The following is a 19,307-nucleotide window of genomic DNA, read 5'->3' as shown; positions in this document are numbered from 1 at the left end:
TTATCTCATGAGTAGTCAAAATAAAAGAATTCTGATCAGGGCTCATGACACTACCACAAACACTCTGGTGAAAATGTGATATTTCTGAGGGAAAACAAAATCTAGTTCACGCAAGCATAAAAACCAAAAGTTTCAAAGGTCAGCTGTTAAGAGTGTAATTCACATGTAACCAGAGAATTAAAATAAATACACACGCAGGAAAGGGGATCTATGTCTAGGAGAGAGGAAGGAATCAGAGGAAGCCGAGAAGTCAACCGCACGTATTCACAGGTGAGAACACACCCTTCATGCATCATGGTACGAGCCCACAAGTTAAGCCACCAAAGGAAAACCAACACACACAAGCATGCACTGGTATATACCAATACCAACCTCTAACATAAGATTACTATGTTTGACATACACATTTTCACCCTTTATTCGCTTAATCAGACTATTCTGAAAAAAGTGGAGAAGAAAGGAAAGTAAGGGACACGATAGTCACATGAACAAGTGTCGTCCTTCACACTGCACCAACACACAGTCACCACCTCGGAGCATGCTGCAAGATCTGCACACCGCAGACAAACAACGACTTATCACACGCTGGTTTCTGCTTTTGTGTTTGATTTTGAATTTTCTACCTGTGCCTTGAGCTCTGCATCTTCCTCCTGGTCCGACTGCCAGCATCAAGAGAGAGTGGGAAATAAAGTCTTACCATGCCATTGACTCTAAGATCGAAGGATGGGTCTACATAAGCCAGCTACATGGGGGCGCTAGTTTGCTCTTATGTGAGAAGACATTTCTTTCTTATATATAAACCACAACGTTCTCACACACAAATTATGAAGCTTAATAAGAAGACAGGAGCAAAAGATTCCTTGCCCCATGGGTCTTTGACATTTTAACCTGGACACTTCCAAGCGCGATGAGCCCACACGTGTGCTTGGGAGGTGACAGCTAGGACTTGGCGGGCTGTCCTTAAAGGACGTTAGCAACGGTTCAGGAAGTGGGGGAAGCCAACATCGAAATTAAAATTCACAAAAACGGCTATGAATATCCAATGATGAGAGCTCCCTTGGAGTGTAGGAGTCCTCACAATAATCCTATGAGGTTAGCTATTATGATCCCCAATTTGTAGACCAGAGAACTGAGGCACAAAGAACGTAACACAGAGGTTCCCACATTAAAAAATTTCTTGGAACTTTGAATTTCTTGAACCCACCTACTTAAAAACAAATTTGGGAGAGGAGAGGGCTGATACGGATGGGGTAAGTGAGGAAGTTAAATAGACTACCATCAACTACAAAAATCAACTATAAGACGCGGTCCAGAGTGAAATTATGGGTGACAAGTGGGTGATGCCAGAGCACATGGCCTTCAGCAAATGGATCACTTGGTCTGGGTCTCAATGGGGACCAGACTGTCTAACCTGCACGCCCCACCCTGCACTGCTGTTACACTGGCTCCGGAAAAAAGAGAAGGGGAAGCGTTTATAAGAAGCGTTAGAGGGCCGGAGGCATGCTGATTCTACAGAGGTGGTGGGTTCATAGCTCTTCATTTTATTTTTAAGCTTCATAACCTACCTATGTTATACGTCTTCGTTTGCATGCTTCAAATGTTATAGAACAAAGTTTAAAACTGCTAGAGAAATTTATAGTATTTTTTTTTCTCATAGCTGAGTCATTTTTTTTTAACATCTTTATTGGAGTATAATTGCTTTACAATGCTGTGTTAGTTTCTGCTGTACAACAAAGTGAATCAGCTATATGTATACCTATATCCCCTCCCTCTTGAGCCTCCCTCTCCCCCCCCGCCCCATCCCATCCCTCTAGGTCGTCACAGAGCACAAAGCACAAAGCTGATCTCCCTGTGCTATGTAGCAGCTTCCCATTAGCTATCTATTTTACACACGGTAGTGTATATATGTTAATGCTACTCCCTCAAATACCGTATATTAACGCATATAGATGGAATCTAGAAAAATGGTACTGATGAACCTAGTGGCAGGGCAGGAATAGAGACGTAGAGAATGGACTTGTGGACACAGGGAGGGGGAGGGGAGGAGAGGCTGGGACGAATTAAGAGAAATTTAAAGTAGTAGTATTAAAATATTTTTCATTTACAGCATACCTTAGGATTACAATGAAATTTACTGAATGTATCAGTAGCTACGTATAACTAATTCTTACAAAATTAAGATGCAATTGTTATATTTGGTGTAGAAAATGATTACCTTGTAATTAGTTTATATTTGATTGCTTAAAAGAACCAGGATGATAGTTTTACAGTATTATCTCTAAATTAAAAAATGATGATTTCCAAACTTTGAACTGAACTCTGGCATTTCCAAAGGAAGAAACAATTAAACTCCATTTTGAAATGTTTTTCTGAACATATTTTCAATGAAGTGATGTATAGATACTACGTATAACATTTTTAGTTCTTCCTAAATACCCAACTAGAAAATATTGTTATGATTGGATAATGTAAAAAACAACCTAATGTTAAACACTATCACAAAGTAAAAAATAAATTCTGTTAGCACTTTAGGAAATGAACATCTTGACTTCCATTACTATAGATAAATATTGTTTTTACAGAAATTTTAATTAGTTACTGGTAGAGAAGATTTAAAAAACAACGTAAGCCATACACATATTTAATGAACCCTAAAGAATTAACAAAGGATAAATAAGAGCATAGTATCACTGGTCAATGTGATAATTTTTTTTCCAATAAAGTACTGACAGTAATTTGTTAATTTTCTTTTCCTTGGAAAATTCATTTCTTCTGAGTGACCCAGACTACATCCAGGCTATGAAAAATGAGTTAAGAGAAGTATTATAATTTTTTTTTTTTTTTAAATAGAGGATATCATGGCCAGCTGATTTTTTTTTTTTTTTTTTAATTTTATTTATGGCTGTGTTGGGTCTTCGTTCCCGTGTGAGGGCTCTCCCCAGCCATGGCAAGCAGGGTCTACTCTTCATCGCGGTGCGCGGGCCTCTCACTATCGCGGCCAAGAGAAGTATTATAATTTTAACAAGCATTTTGACCATTTGGGATTTTAAAGTATATCTGTATCTAGTCAATAAGCTAATTACATAAATTATACCACCCACCCCCAATTATGGCTATCATGCGTAAACATCTGGGATAAGGGAATACATTTTTAAAAAAATATACACACTACTGCATATAAAATAGATAACTAATAAGGACCTACTGTATAGCACAGGGAACTCTACTCAATACTCTGTAATAACCTATATGGGAAAAGAGTCTAAAAAAGAGTGGATATATGTGTATGTATAACTGATTCACTTTGCTGTACACCTGAAACTAACACAACATTGTAAATCAACTCTACTCCAATAAAAATTTTTTAAAAAGTATTACCAATTTAGCCAAGGGTTCTCAAAATGTGACCCTGAAATGGATAGAGTCACTGTCACCTGGGAACTTGCTAGAAATGCAAATTCTCCAGTCCTACCGCAGACCTTCTTCTGAATGAGAAACAGGAGGATGGGACCCTCCAGATGACTCTGATGCAGGCCAACGTTTGAGAACCGCTGGTCTAGGCAGTAGAATATATTTAACTCCGACTATTAAAAGTAGAATTTCTCTCCACTCTAAAAGGCAATATGCAAAGTTCCTAAACGCAGAACCAGCCTGCAGAGCATTTCTGTTAGGCAACGGGCGGCACCCACAGTGACTGTACCAACCTCAGTGGCGGTGGTTTCCCCATCGGCCGCAGTGTCCGTGCGCTCACTGTCGGTCTGTGGATCACAGAGGTGATCAGGTTCCAGGAGGAAGGCAGGAAGAGAAAACAAACCATCCGGTCAAGCGGGCATGCCCGGGTCCTACAGTTCAGTCCCTTTTTCTGTGATCTGTATCGCACTACCTTCCCACAAGAATGCAGGTTCCAACAAAAGCAAAAGAAAGGCCAGAGCTAGGTTCCATCAGCAGAGACACTCAGAGGAAGACCAGAGGCACACGGCCTGCGCAACCACAGGACGTGTATTAGCCAAGCTGACATGTCTGCTGCCGTGTCATTCTTTCCCCCATTTTTAACTGAAACCCCCAAGAAAGAGCTCCTAAAAACGTTTAATGCAAATAAAATTGCTGTTTATATATTTTTAAAAAAATTCTAGGAATAGGTCACATTTGAAAAGTAACTTAACATGTCAAGTTAAATAAAAAGCTACTATTAACAGTCACTGGACTTTCAGCCCCTCATTTATACCATTTTGGTAATCTGCATCCATCTAAGACCATCAGGCTGTCTGCATTACCTTTTAATTATAAAAAGCACATGCCAGTGACTCACAGGCATATGTTTTATATATGAAAAATGTAACTGAATTCTCAAGTAGGATTGCTAACTAGATATTTTTAAGACTATATGTTGTTTATTTCATCCCACCCTCCAATAGAAAGAGGTATAGAGAAGTATGTAGTTAAATATCTCGTTCCAAAATAAACATTCAAATGAAGCAAATAATAATAGTAGTAATGAAAAATAAGGAGAGAAGGAGGGAGAGAGACATCTACTTGGACACAAATAAAACAAAGCACAGCATTTGACAGAGCCTAGGTTTTCAAGGGAGAATTACAATAGTAATTTCAAGACTGACTTTTAATCTGTTTTTATAGTGGTTTATGATTTAAAACAAAAACTCTTTTTTTTTTCTGGAGGAGAGACGAGCCACAGCCATTGAAATTGGGACATCTCAACGTCCTATATAATATTAACTGACTTTCCCTTCTCAACTCAAACTAGTCATTATTGAAAGTCTCTCGAGCAAAGCTGTGCGATTAGTAATTTGTCAACAAAAATCGAAACTGGGGGCTCTAAGGTTGTGAATCTGCCTCTTAAAATAATCTCTCACTGCAAAGACCATGGATTATCAGCGGGAGGGCTGGGACACTGCTCTTTATGTCTACATGACTCTGGCTGGGTTGACTTCTTGATCCTCTCCCAAACTTCATTTTCTATATTCCTAAAAGAAATGGAGTTGGAACTCATGCTTGGCGTGTGCACCTGAGGTCTCCATCCTGGCAATCTGCTCCCGTGCCTAAGAGGGAAATCCTTTTCAGTAGGCTGGTAAAGAAAGCATGCTGAGTGCTTTCATGACCCGACCACCTTGGCAACACCTGGAGGGGGGTGGCTATTAATTTTCTTATCAGGGTGATCACTGCTAGGGCATTAGCATGGCTTCACCAACTGACAGTCTAGGGCAAGGCCAGTTTGATTTAGGAAGAGAAGCAGGTCCCTGTTCAAGGGTATGGGATAACCCGAGGAAATCTTAGGCTTTCAAGAACAAGTAAGAATGACTTGGGCTCAGCATGCCAACTAGTTTTGTCAAAGGCTTCGAAAGTTGTTGAAAGTATTTCTCCTCCTACTTTGATTATTTCCCTTATGGCTTTAGAATTCACTTCAGCAGCTTTCCAGGCATCTTGGCAGTGGAATCACCACCATGGTTAAGAGTGAGGGGGTCTCAGGACAGACTGATATCAGCTCAAATCCTTGCTATTTATTTAACTCTGTGGCACAGGGGGCAGGTTTCATATTTTAACCCCAATTTCCTTCTTGGAAAATGGGGAAAATCATAGCCCTAACTGTATCAGGTAACGGATACTAAGTCTTTACGCAATGCCTGACACAGCTAAAAATGCCTATAAAAATCATAAATATTGATATCAACACAGTATTTCCTAATTATTGCTATTATTTTTCCTAGCTATACACAAATAAATAGCAGCTTAGGCTGCATCTAAACTCCCTCAACCTCCTACTCAGCACCTAGTCAGTCAGTCATTCAACAAACATAGTGCCTGATCAATAAACAGTTAATGACTGAAGTAATAAAGGCTGAATAAAGTAGCTTTTATAGCAACTTTTATTTATATAATATCCTATGTCTAAGCAAAACTGCAAAATGTATGGCATGCCACGGACTATCATATAATGTGTTTACACCATTTAAAATGTTAAATCAGGTGATCAATCTTTTCCTCCAGATTTCATCCATCTCCTTTTTTGGTATTATCAAAAAATTCTTCACAAGTTGGCACATGATTACGGTGAGCTAAATTCATCTTATGTCTCTGGACAGATGTAGATGATTTAGCATTCGGCCCCTCCTTATTTGACCAAAATTCTAGAAGGACAAATGAAAAAAAAAAATAGCCAACAGCTCTGTAGTTTGAAATGATTACAGCTTTCTGCGCTGGGTTTCACTCTTGAGAAGGGCTGGGACTAATTAAGCCACTACCACACGTGACAGATGTAAGCAGTGATGATAAAATATTTAAAAAGAATCAGAGTCGTTAGTGATTTTGCAAAACCAAAGTGACAGAGCTGAACCGTATGTTACAAAGTCACCCGGTTTAGCTGCCAAAGCACTTGAGGCCCAGGGAATAAAACAGGCCGTGTCAACAAATGGCGAGTGTTTTTGTTTTTTGTTTTTTTTTTACCTGAATGACCTACATCTCAGTTCTCTAGCTCAGCTTGAACCAGAGCTCACAGCTCTTAACACTTGGGGTTGAGACGACATTGAACAGATGGCCAAATACAAAGTCATGTGGCAGGAGAGCCGTCATGGGTGACCGAGGCTGGAGGGGAGGACTCGGAAGGCCGCCTCGGCCAGAGCTGGTTCACGGTCTCAGAGGAGGGTTCACGTGTGGGAAGCACCAGGCACGCGGCCTCCAGCTTGCGAGGAGTAACTGCTGTGATTTGTTTTGCTGATGTAATGCAGACATGCCCAAGTTGAACGTTAATTTTCATGCACTGATTACAACAAGATGTACACCCTGGATTAGGCACAAGATCTGTGTGGTTTGCTACATAAAAGTTCAGTTATTTAAAATGCAGAAAAACATAAAATGGCAATCTTTTCGCCTTCTGTTAGCTTGATGACTAGCTCCATTGCTAAAGGAACAAAGATGTGCAGGTTGGAAACCAGCTAATATTATAAACAGTTTTTGTAGATAATATTGCGTGCGTAACGACTGTAGGTTTGGACCTACGTTATTTGATTATGTTGCTACTATGAGAAACAGTGATATTCAAACCTAGGATTTAGAGTGGTTTTTCTCTTAAAATATTTTCCACGTACGAAAATAGTTACACATAGATAGATTTGGAGCTAAGTCGCAGAGGATCCAAGAACCTTGCAAAGGGCTCTTAGGCAGTATCAAATTGAAAAGCCGAAACTTTTCTTGAGAACATCTTGGAGACCATTCTCACTTTTCTCCTGCTGCTGCAAAGAAACAGTCATAATACCACTAAATATAGATACGTACCTCACAATGCTATCTACTCACAGGTGCAGCTCGGATTACCATTTCTAGCTGAGCACAGAACTGAATAGACTTTCCTTTTTTAGTGTTGCTTTGACTTTGTGATTTTCTTTTTTAATGCTAGGTGTATTGGGTTTGGCTCCTGACACAAAACCCTCCAGAATTGCTGGAGGAGCGGGGGGCAGGCGTAGGCAGGAGGGTGGGTTTCAGCCAGGGGCCTGCTGGCACTTCTGTTCTTTTTCCCTGCGTTCTATTTAAAGGCTGCACAAAGGGAAACCGCTGGGCTGTTCACACGGCAGTGGAGTGGAGGGAAAGGGGAGCAATTAAGAGGAAACACTACCGGCTAGGACGTCACCTCCCCCAGTGGCTCGGATGAGGGACGGGGGACTGACAGGCAGCCTGTTTTCACGGATGGAGGCTGAAGGCTCAAGTCCTTTCCTGGTTGCGAGCCGCAGAGGCCCATCCAACTTCCCCAGCCTCACGCTGGAACTGAGAGAATGGGTGCCACCCAACACATGCCTTGGCATTGCTCGTGCGCATGAAATTTCAGCCCATTTTTACAGCGTATAGAAACCTAACAGGAGTCTTTCCTGATTGTGTTTGGAAACTGCTGTTTGCAACTGCTGCTCTTTCTGGTCCTGTTTCTGGCCCTGCCAATGTCCAATGTCACTGAGCGTTTTAAACTGCTCAAGCCCTTCTTTCTGACCCAACACACCCACAGGATCGGGCTCCCCTCATGGCGTAACAATGACGGTCTGGCAATGACGATCAAAGAGCAGCGGGGGCATTTCAGAATCTCCAGGGAGGAGAGGGAGGCATTTACAGTCTTGGAGAGCTGCCCCGAGGGTGATGATGCACCTCGACGGCGGTGCTCTCTCCCGCCGCACCTTGAGCACCTTTACCTGGTGCGTATCACCCCTGTGCATCATTACATCAGGGTACATTTTGGTAACTTGCCGCCAATCTAGTTGAAAGTTACTCATCTGTCTTCTGTGTCATTTCCTTTATTGAATGAGAACCGAACAGAGCCTTTAACTCGACCCTGAGTTCTTACGTAGCTAACGGGTTATTTATTTACAATTGGCTCACGGCTGAGTCCTTCCCCACCCACTGGAGTCAGTGGGTGGCAGCGCGGCTCCGGGCCGGGCTCAGCCTGCTGCATCCACATGGTGTTGTGCCTAACCCCGGGGCCGGGTCGCACCCCCTGCACACAAAACCTCTGCACAGATTGGCACAGACGATAAATGAGCCTCTGAAAGTAGGACCGCTATCGCAGCAGCCGTCTGAGACTGTTTCGGACCGCGGCCCCGAGCACGACAGGGACGTGTGTTCTATGCCGAGGTACACACCTCTTCCTCTGAACTGTCACTCGGGTCATTGTCTAGTGAGGCACTCAAGGAGGCCGCCTTGGGCTCCAGGCAGCAGAGGCACAGAGCCAGAGGGAAGGAGAGAGTGAGGGCGTATGGCACTGAGAAGGAGGCGGAGAGCAGGAAGAAGAAGATGAAGAGGACGCAGGGCACCAGAGAGGGTGAGCGGATGGGGAGGTAATGCTGCAAGCTCTGGGGCAGGAGGTTGCTCTCGGAAAGGCTGGGGAAAGACAGGTAGCCATCGTCATCCAGAAGAGAGGGGAAGGACTCGGGGAGCTGCAAGGAGAAGGAAAACAGGGTAGTCCCTCGGCCCGGCTGCTGTTTGTGGCTAAAAGCCACATCGTGGTTCCCCAGGCACGGCTTCCCTCGGCCGTCAGAGTCCGAGGCGGGCTCCCCGTGCAGGTGCCCGGGGTCTCTGGCCGGCTCGACCCCCGGCGGGGGGTGCCCGTTCTCCTTACACCTCCTGCGGAGCCCTGTGGGAGATGCAGGGGGAGAGCGGGCTGATGGGGGGGAGGGGGGACATGAGTCAGTGCCAAGCCCGGGTGACTGATGTGAGAGAGACAGCGAGAGAGACAGAAAGCAGCGAACAGAGGTGCAAAAGGACAAAAAGAAAACTGCAATTAGTTAATTTTCTTATGGGTACCGAGAAAAAATCGTCAAACAAGAATTTCAGCACTAGGGTTGTTTGTGAATTTTAAAGTATTCAAGCTGCATGCCAACGCTGCCACGAATGGCCATCGTTTTCCCATTAGACCCTCAAGTCAAACATAGGGTGGGCTTGAAAAAAAAAAATCAGAACCGAAGATATCTGTGGGTAATCTCAGTGACTACGTTTCATGTGATCCAAAACTTCTGTTTAGACCAACAACTCTAGAAATTTTTAGGATGCTGAGAGCAAATGCAACTCTCTGATAACTTAAAACCAAGACTTTCAATAACTTCTCCTAATCTCCAGCTACCAGATCTGTTACTAGGGTTCAGTTGGATTAAAATGACAATGAATCCAATTTTTGATTATTAAAAACAAAATCTCTAGCATTACTTTTCCTTGGTTAGTCAGTTACAGCCAAAGCAGGTGCGTTTCCAAATCAAGAAGTTTCTGACCCCACTCCTACCCGTAAGCAGCTCCAATCAGGGAATTCCACAGTGAACACCTACCTTACCTCTCCATAAAGCACCGAGGCTCTTTCGAAAACTCCTATTTTGGCTCTGTTACCCATAATGTACACGGGGGAGCTTAAAGAAGTGGTTTCAAACAAGCTAACTAGCAAAAAAGAATGTGTTTTCTTGTGATGTGGTTTATCAGCATTTCCTTTGTATTACTTGTGGTCCATAAGTAATAGAAAGATACAATTTCCCCACCTTCCGGTTTTTCTTAGAGGAGCGGTAGGCTTAAGCTGCCTGGTTTGAGTCCATAAGGGGACGATCAAGGCAGGCATCCCCACAAAAGTGCTCCTGCGGAGGGGCACGCAGGCTTCTGCAGGGCACGTAAGGTTCTTTACACCCTTCCTGGTCCCCGCAGTCTCCGTGACCACAGCCAGCTTTCTCTGCAGGTGGTGGAGGGATGCTGGGCGAGAGGGGTGGGAGAGGCAAGCAAATGCCAAACAGGACCCAGGGCCAGCGTGGAAGCTGCTACAGCCGAGTTCAAGACAAGGTCATCTGGAGCCTGAAGATGACTGAACTTCTCCTCGTGCGAGTGTGTGTCTGTGTGTGTGTGTGTATCTGTGTGTGTACCCACATGTGTGTTTCTGCCTAGTGTCCTGAGAGCATGGACATTATCTGGCCTGCTTTGTGACGGTTATCCAACCCTGACTTGGTAAATATAGAGACAGAGGGTAAGAAAGTGCACAAATAAAATTATACCATGGATCTAGTAGAATGTAGAAGTGTCTCTTTTTCGGTATCAGACAAGTATGTCTTTTCCTAGTACTCACATCTGACGTTAAACGCTGTGTCTTAAACAAGACCCTGCACAAATCCCACTGAGCTGAGGATAATGTACCAGTTACAAGCCGCCTTCTGCCCGTGGAGGCTGCCCCGTCACCTGGGGTGATCGTTAGTGGGGAAACACACCTCCTCTCAAAGGAATCTAGGGACCAGTCGCTTAAGAACTATTTTCAGTAATACATTTTCATCTTGGTTAAAAAATGAGCGCCCTCGGGCTTCCCTGGTGGCGCAGTGGTTGAGAATCTGCCTGCCAATGCAGGGGACAAGGGTTCGAGCCCTGGTCTGGGAAGATCCCACATGCCGCGGAGCAGCTGGGCCCATGAGCCACAATTACTGAGCCTGCGCGTCTGGAGCCTGTGCTCTGCAACAAGAGAGGCCGCGATAGTGAGAGGCCCGCGCATCGCGATGAAGAGTGGCCCCCGCTTGCCACAACTAGAGAAAGCCCTCGCACAGAAATGAAGACCCAACACAGCCATAAATAAAAAAAAAAAAAAAAAAAGAGCGCCCTCTACGTTACTTTTCGAAGATAGAGAAGAATGAAATGACGGCTTAATCTTCCATGTTGCTGATTAGAGTGGTTTTTAGAGAGGCTTTTTTTTTTTTTTTTAATTAATTTTATTTATTTTTTGGCTGTGTTGGCTCTTCGTTCTTAAGCCGGGCTTTCTCTAGTCACGGTGCGCGGGCTTCTCATTGCGGTGGCTTCTCTTGTTGCAGAGCGTGGGCTCTAGGCACGCGGGCTCAGTAGTTGTGGCTCGTGGGCTCTAGAGCGCAGGCTCAGTAGTTGTAGCACATGGGCTTAGTTGCTCCGCGGCATGTGGGATCTTCCCGGACCAGGGCTTGAACCCACGTCCCCTGCATTGGCAGGCGGATTCTTAACCACTGCGCCACCAGGGAAGCCCCAGAGTGGTTTTTAAAGACAGCTTTGCAGTGGGGGAGATGTAGACGCCCTTCAGCTCCTTCAGCACAAGGCCTCGGCCACGGCCTCTCAGAAGGCATCAGGGTCACAGTGCTGGCTTCTCAGAGGCTCCGACTCTAAGAGCACAGTCTTCTTGGTCTTTCTAGTCTCGCATGGCATAAATGGCACCAAGTGATGCTGGCTTAGGGCTCCATCTCATGTAAACAAATCACTGATCTTTTAAAATCAAACAAAGTGGGACTGGATCGTTTTTGGAGCAAACGGCAAGTCATTTACTTTTATGGGGCACTTAATCATATTTACACATCCCTCAGAATGGAGTTTTGGCCTGGGCGACTTCCAGAAATCATGGGACACATTGGCTTTTCAAGGATATCATCTTCTGATCGTGACCTAGTTAGAACCCGCCTTAACTGAAGAGTGTAAAAACAAAATTCAGAACAAAGTGCATTTTAACAGCAAAAGTGATCCAAATATCCTTCCATTATGTCCTATCCTGTTTTTATTTTTGTGTTTGGCAAATAAATAATCTTACCCTAAAAAAGGATGATGGATTGGGTCATTGGGATAGTCTAACATAAACAGAACGATGATACGTTTGCCAATCTGCCCATTTAGAGGTCATTGTTAAATTCTTATCCAAAGGAGCATTTTTCTACAGAGTCCCAGCTGATTCTCTGCCCTGTACCCTGCATTTGAAGAGCCCATGTGCGAAAGAGCACTTTTGAATCAAATTTACCTAATTTTTAGCATAACCTCTAAGTTATACGGCATTTTTATTCTGCTGTTTCCTTTCACTCTGTACTCTGTACATTCCAAGACCCACTCTTGTTTTTCCATTATTATTATGTATAAACCTCCCAGTGTGTTCTTTGACTTTTAGGGAGCTGCTCTGTGACATACAAAACCCCGAACCAGAAGCAGGTTGTCTACATGTTTTTTGACTTTCATTTTCCTGAAAAGTTGCTTTATAGTGATGGACCTCCAGAAATAAACATAATATTTAAAAATAAATTGACTTTTGGATGAAATGAAGTGACCAAGTTCAATGAATAAAACACCCTGGAGAAATTACTGCCAAGTTAGCCCTCCCTCTTCCCTTGCAACCTTCGGCCTTAATATCCCTTTTCCAAAACACATCCACTGGCTACTTTGATGATTAGGTTAAGATGATAAGATTGAGAGAGAGAAACAGTGGAAACAGTGTATAAGTACGCAGGCTGTGGTCACTCAGCTACCTGCAGTCAGAAGAAGGGCAAAGCAATTACTGTGCATCTAGACAAATACACAGCCCTGGGTAGGAGGATGGGGCCAGAAACAAAGAAAACAGCTTTAGTGACAGTTCCGAATTGTGAGCCCAAACAGAAAAGTGTAATTCACTACCAAACGTATTTTTAAGATCTACAGACAGGACAGCTGTTGAAAGTCTCACGTAGCACCTGAGTTGTTCAATAAGAATTTCCCGAAAGTTAGAAAGGGCTTTTGCAGAGGAGAAGTGTTGACAGAGGACATAACTAATTTAAAAATTGACAACATGAAGGTGACTAATGCTGAGACATGAATTAGCCTAAGTCTTATTCACATTCCTGGCTTACGTCCTCAGTCTCATTCAGGAGTTCTTTAGAGAGCGCCCAGGTCGGGGAGACAGCGGGGAGATGTACCTTTCCCTCGGGCCGTACGGCAGCGACTGGTGTGGCTTCCTCGCCCTTTTGCCGTCTGTCCTCTTCCTCGTCCCGCTCCTCCTCTGCCTTTTTCTCCGGAGTCACAGTGGTGATCAAGTTGGTCTGAGAGATGCCCTTTGTTGTTATGTACTGGCCAGTACCAACCTCTGCAGCAGACACAGAATCCTTCATGTATATTTCATGGTTTTCATTCACTGAGGCTAAAAGCAAATACAATTGGAGAAATAAAGACCAAAACAGTTAAGTCGGAAGACAAGACGGACGCCACCGATTGCTCCCATTACAGAAAAAAATACCCCCATAAAATACCAGGTTTCTCTTCAAAAGACAGGTCAGCCCTGCAGGTACTCTCATCTAAGCAACGCCACAGATTCATCTGTCTATGTCACCCGTAACTGCGTTTAAGCGTGGTTTCAATGCTCATCTCTCAAAGCCGCCAGAATAATTTCCATCCACTCTCGGGCTCTCTGGTGAGGACGTGTGTGAGGGTGGAGGTGAGCGGAAGGATGGGGGCGCTGAGTGGTCACCGAGGCTGTTACCCACAGAATAACTGGCGGGGCACCAGCACCAGACACTTGGGGCAAGTTCCACAACTAACAGCAGACAGACAACTGCCCTAGTGCGCTTGACTTTAAACAGAGCTTTGGAAGTGCCCCTCATTAGGGAGCACTGAAATGCTTTTTTATTATTATTACTGTTACTACTACTGTTAGTGCTTGGAAAGTCTATCACTTCTACAAGATAAAAGCTACCTAAGTAATTATGAAAAGTAACCATCTGGGCAGGGATTATAGAATTCAGATGGCAACTCTGTTCAACTGAAGTGCAGAAATGCTTTAATTTCTACTGTGCTTTAAAAAGACTACCACGATATGCATACATTCATTCATCTCCAGTATTTTGGGAAAACAAGACAAACGTTGCTGATGAAATTCATGCAAGTGCAAAGCACGCAAACGTAAGAGATGTTAACACCCAGCCTTTCGTCCCAGCTAAAATGTCTTAGTGAAAGAGATGCTTAATTTAGTTAGATTTTTGAAATTTGGTACTCATTCTTTTAGGTTTTAGGTACCATAAAATTTACTGAAATTTAGAAAGGCTGCTTTTCAAATCATAGGCAAAATGTAATCTGCTTTCATATTTTAGGAAGTTTAAAACATAAATGTAAGAAAAAACTCTGAAATCCTTTGAATAGTAAACCATTTTACTAAAATACCTTCACTAAGATATTTTAACATCTCTTACTGATGATGAAAAAGCTCATATGAGACACAGTTTCCTAAAAGGCTTGTTAGGCTGTTCTAACAGAAGATGCAACCTTGCAAAAAGCAGTTTCTATTCCAACATGCAGCCATGGCCCCCCCGAGCAGCAGCACAGAAAACATACGAGAATTGGCAGGACCCCAAAGAGTGAGAGACAACACATACTAACATCACTTTTGGGCAGGGAGAGAGAGACAGCATGGAATTAGTACACTGATTTCACAATTGTCTTCTCAGCAATCATTATCACACAGAAGGTCACAAGGAAAACAACATTCACAACAAATGTGTCCCCTTGGGTTCACATCGCAGGACAGAGTGGATGACATTCAGGGGAAAAAAGCTGTGATTCTACACAAGTTCCTCCAACACTGACTTAGAGAACACACACTAGTTTACACAGACTCCTCAAGGAAGAGGAAATGAGGCACCGCCAAAAGAAAGTGTCACTGTCAATGTGAATTTTTCAGTACCTTAATCTGACTCAAAACGGTCCTAATAAACAGTTTTTCCCAAAAGTTTGGCTCTCAGAGATTCTAAAAACGGGACATTGTTACAGAAGGTAGAGAATGGTTAAGACTGACTTCCTAGGCCAGCTCACAAAAGCCTAAAGAATGACTATCAATATACCTACTTGAGATCATTAATGACTACATCTGTAACAAGACTGCTTTCACCTACATCTTATTCACTCTTCGCAACAACCTGTCAGAGGAGGCCTTGATCCCGCCTTACAGATGACGACTAAAGCTGGGACCTGCAGATACTACATCATCCACTCACCGCAGTACAGACAGATGGTCTGGACATCGGTCTGAACTTATCTACGCTAGGTGAGCATTCTTCCCACTTCGCTAATATAATTTATAATAACGATACAGCACTAATAACACAATTTTTACTTCCTCTAAGTATCCCTTTGGGACAGTAAAGTCTTTTAAGTCAGGGGATCCAGGGAGTTTGCTGCCCCACAAGCCACATCGGGGTTTGGAGAAATGGAAGGAAGAACTGAGACCCCATGGTGAGTGGGCAGCAAAAAAGGTCAGGAGGGAGGTGATACCAGGCACCTGTAACTTTTATTTGTTTCTATTTATGCTTTTGCTTATTATTAAAATTGTACACACATGCTAGAAACTTCTCTTTTTATGTGCCCGGGATAAGTCTCCTATAAAACATCTCACCCCCAAGGTGCTCTGGATTAGGAGGCAGAGGTCTGGCCACAGTCATGCCCTGGTGTCTGGGGGGAATGGTTCTGGGACCCCTGTGGATAACCAAAATCCACGGATGCTCAAGTCCCTTACACAAAATGGTGTACGTAGTACAGTGAATACAGTTGGCCCTCGGTGTCTGTGGGTTTCACATCTACGGATACAGAGGTTCCGACTTTCCTACAGCTGCCACGTCTTGGAGCAGAAAGCACATCTGCATGTAACTCTGGACAGCCACAGGAAACTGCCCCACAAAACACACGCCTGCTCAAAACTCATTATTATGCCTTAAAAATGTGACTTAAGTGATTCAGTGACTCTCTCCCTGTGGTACTCACACATCTGACTGAACGGTAGAGAATATTTACACAGCAATGCTTTCCCAGCCCATCTGGTGTAGTAATTAATATTAACCAGGACAATCTCCTTAGAGCCCTTTGCTCTGTTATTTGAATGCCATCCTTTCTATCAGCTATTATTCACCGACCGATAAAAGTCACGTTTTATTCATAACATTTTTAAAGAAAGAGAGACAAATCTAATGCACAGTTTTCTTTCGGAAACACATCATCTAAAACAAACCTGATAATCATTTACCATCTACTGAAAAGAGAAGCAAATTACTTATAAGTATGTGATTACCATATTTATTTAGAATGAGAGCATCCTTCTCCAAATTCAGGGTACCAGCTTCTGAAAGCTACTTCATTCCCCAAGTACCATTCTTTTGTGTGATTTCATATAAACCCACCAAGAACAGACATTAGACTCACACAGGCACCTTTTTTGGGGGGGTTGGTTAAAATTCGCCACTCAAGCCGAAGACCAACAAGTGCTCTTCCTTTCATGCTATCCCAGAGCACCTACGTCCATCAAAGGCTCACGATGGTTTCACGCGGCTCGGTAGCCACTAGCGATCATTAAGGGGAGCGGTGCCTACCTCCATCCAAGCTGCGAGACATGGTATAACGTTTGCTGGAAGAACGTTCAAAGTAAGGGGCTGGGCGGTCTATCAATGCACTAGCTCTTCTGGTTTGGGCTTGTGTCCTGCCACTGTAACGAAACTTGGAACCCAAGGTAAGGAACTTCTTTGGAGGTGCTTCTGGTAACAACAGTCTGGAGATATTAAAGGAAAAACATCAGCAAGACTATTAAGCCACATACTAAGAATGCTAACTTATCACTCTGTTCTGAAAGGTAAAGTGCTTTGTGTCCTCAAGGCTGAACCCCCAACCTGCCATTCAGTGAACCTGATTTTATAAGGAAAAAAAAAAATCACTTCACACAGTGTATATCAACTAGGGATGTTGTAGAGAGGCTAGAAGCAAAACAGGGGTGGAGTTGGACTAGATGAATTTGAACATCCTATGGAACTGGAGAGTCTGTGGTTCTACAGACCCAGAGAGCAATGAAGTAGGTGATGTTAGTGAAGAACAGTGATAATTTACTACTTTGTAGACACAAATCTGAGGGCTTTAGTACTTACTGTATGTGGGCAAAGGGGTGCATGGTATTGAAAAGCTACTGAAAGAGTAAGGAATGGATTGGGCACCTGAAGTGGATGTTCTAGAAAAATAATGAAAAACCACTAAAGATAATGAAGGGGAGATGAGACAGATAAGTATCCGACAAATGAAGGAAAATCCTTCGAATTTAGTCAGAAGTTCTTTTAGGATTTATCAAGAAATCTGGCGGCAACAAACTTGAAGGAATAGAAAGGGATCTTGTGGTCACATTCTTCTTTCCAACAACCTTTTTTCAGTGTAGGTGATTCCAATCATTCTAATTCTTCCTTAGGAAAAACCAAAATGACCTCTACCCACCTGAAAAATGTATGGTGTTCTACACACACTTTCCATAAACGCTTGGCCGCTCTATGGTTGGGCAGCTTAAACCCGATGGTGCTTTCAAATTGTTCAAACTAAATTTAAAAGACATATTGAAGAAGAGAGTGAAGTTTGGAATCATAAATAACACGAAAGCAAATAATATACAAAGTCAAAATACCGCCCACAAATTTTTTCTTTACTCCCTAAATCAATTGCTATACACAGATTTCATGCTATACACATTCACTCATTATAAAAAAAAAATCTCATATCTATCTCCTTAAAATGCTGCAGGTACAGACAACCACATTATGCATGTAGTAAATGTTTCATGTACAAGGATGAATCTTATGAAAACTAAATGCAAAAAAAGAAGAACATTTGTATTCCTTCCAGAGACCAATTTGTCCTGATCTGATTTCTAAGCCTAATCTTCATAGTTTCTCTCTCACATCATGACTTCAGCTGCAATGCACAGAAATGAATAAAATGTTTACAGTCTACAGCATTCTCAGGCTGACATTTTCTCCTTGTATCTGGTCTGGAAATATGCACATATCCTAGGTATTTGATGACTTGGTATCAGATACCGCTGATTTTATTTGTGCATTCTAATACGGATTATCATGTTAAATGCTAACATCTCTCAATATTATACACAGTCGTCCCTCAGTATCCAAAGGGGATTGGTTCCAGGACCCCTGTGGATACCAAAATCTGTGAATGCTCAAATCCCTTACATAAAATAGCATACTATATGTGCATATAACTTATGCAACCCTCCCATATACTTTAAATCATCTCTAGATTACTTATAATGCCTAACACAATGTAAATGCTAGGTAAATAGTTGAAATACAATGTGAATGCTACAGAAATAGTTGCCTGCATGCAGCAAATTCAAGTTTTGCTTTTTGGTACTCTCTAGAATTTTTTTTCCCGAATATTTTCAATCCATAGTTGGTTGCATCCACAGATGCAGAACCCTGGGATAAGGAGGGCCGACTGTATAAGGTCAGGGATTGGGAGAACACATTTTCATATTTTTCAGCATGTAGAGTTCAGATGATACTCCATCAGCCATTTGCTTTTTCAGGGTGAGATAGCTAACTTCCTGAGTACTATATTTTAATATTACTATGGCAGATACTCAATAAATTTTTTTTATTTTATGAAGACAGGATACATCAGGCCACCAGAGGGCAATCATCTTAAACAGTAAAAGGCTTCTCAAAAGAACTCAAACCCCCCCAGACTACTGGTATAATCGAGAGCAAAAGTAATTTATGTGGCAAAGAACCAAGGGGAGGGGTCCTATGCGAGGTATGTGAACTTTAGCTATTCTGGACCTCTGTTTCTTGTTCATTGAGTGGGACTGGCCAGGAGGAGAAGGGGAAATACATCACGGGTGGCTCTAAATGCAGTTGCCTTCCCCATTTTCTCCCTCTCTCTGACGTTCCTGTCCAGGGACGGTCATGAAACTTACCCCCGTCCAATGGACCCAGTCAACCGACAAGCCAGAGGAAGGGACCTTGACTAAACCATCCTCCATTTATTCATCCTGCATCTCACATGGATGACACGCCATGCTAAGGCCAGGGGTTTTACAGCAGAGTCAGCTAGCTCTTCCCGGAAGAAGCGGGAAGCCAGGAAGATTCCCTTACTGCTCTGTCCTGCTCAGCACAAGGATGAGAGAGATGCCAGCACTTTTTGAACGTTTATCTCTCTCTGTCTCTGTGCTCTGTATCCACTTCTTCCAACCGCTTCAGAGCCTTCGTGCCACCAGTAATTCCTTCTCACTCATTCTTCTC

At 43.1% G+C, this 19,307-nt stretch overlaps 1 protein-coding gene across 18 annotated transcripts in view; it reads right to left on the bottom strand.

The window, feature by feature from the left end:
• Positions 1–19,307, bottom strand: part of EPB41L3 (erythrocyte membrane protein band 4.1 like 3) — a 223,428-nt gene that overhangs the window by 15,439 nt on the left and 188,682 nt on the right. For 6 of the 18 annotated variants that reach the window (XM_036875021.1, XM_036875026.1, XM_036875020.1 and 3 more), the window contains exons 10-16: positions 17,491–17,588; positions 16,608–16,783; positions 13,176–13,396; positions 8,634–8,927; positions 3,705–3,758; positions 624–659; positions 373–438 (exon numbers count right to left, since the gene is read on the bottom strand). In XM_036875021.1, the coding sequence (XP_036730916.1) occupies positions 373–438; positions 624–659; positions 3,705–3,758; positions 8,634–8,927; positions 13,176–13,396; positions 16,608–16,783; positions 17,491–17,588 (945 nt within the window). Of the gene's footprint in view, positions 1–372; positions 439–623; positions 660–3,704; positions 3,759–8,633; positions 9,198–13,175; positions 13,397–16,607; positions 16,784–17,490; positions 17,589–19,307 lie in introns of all 18 variants that reach the window. The other 12 variants (XM_036875029.1, XM_036875039.1, XM_036875035.1 and 9 more) reach the window with 6 other exon arrangements.

Source organism: Balaenoptera musculus, chromosome 14 (genome assembly GCF_009873245.2).
Source record: "Balaenoptera musculus isolate JJ_BM4_2016_0621 chromosome 14, mBalMus1.pri.v3, whole genome shotgun sequence".
Classification (NCBI taxonomy): Eukaryota; Metazoa; Chordata; class Mammalia; order Artiodactyla; family Balaenopteridae; genus Balaenoptera; species Balaenoptera musculus.
This window is presented reverse-complemented; position numbering and strand designations above follow the sequence as displayed.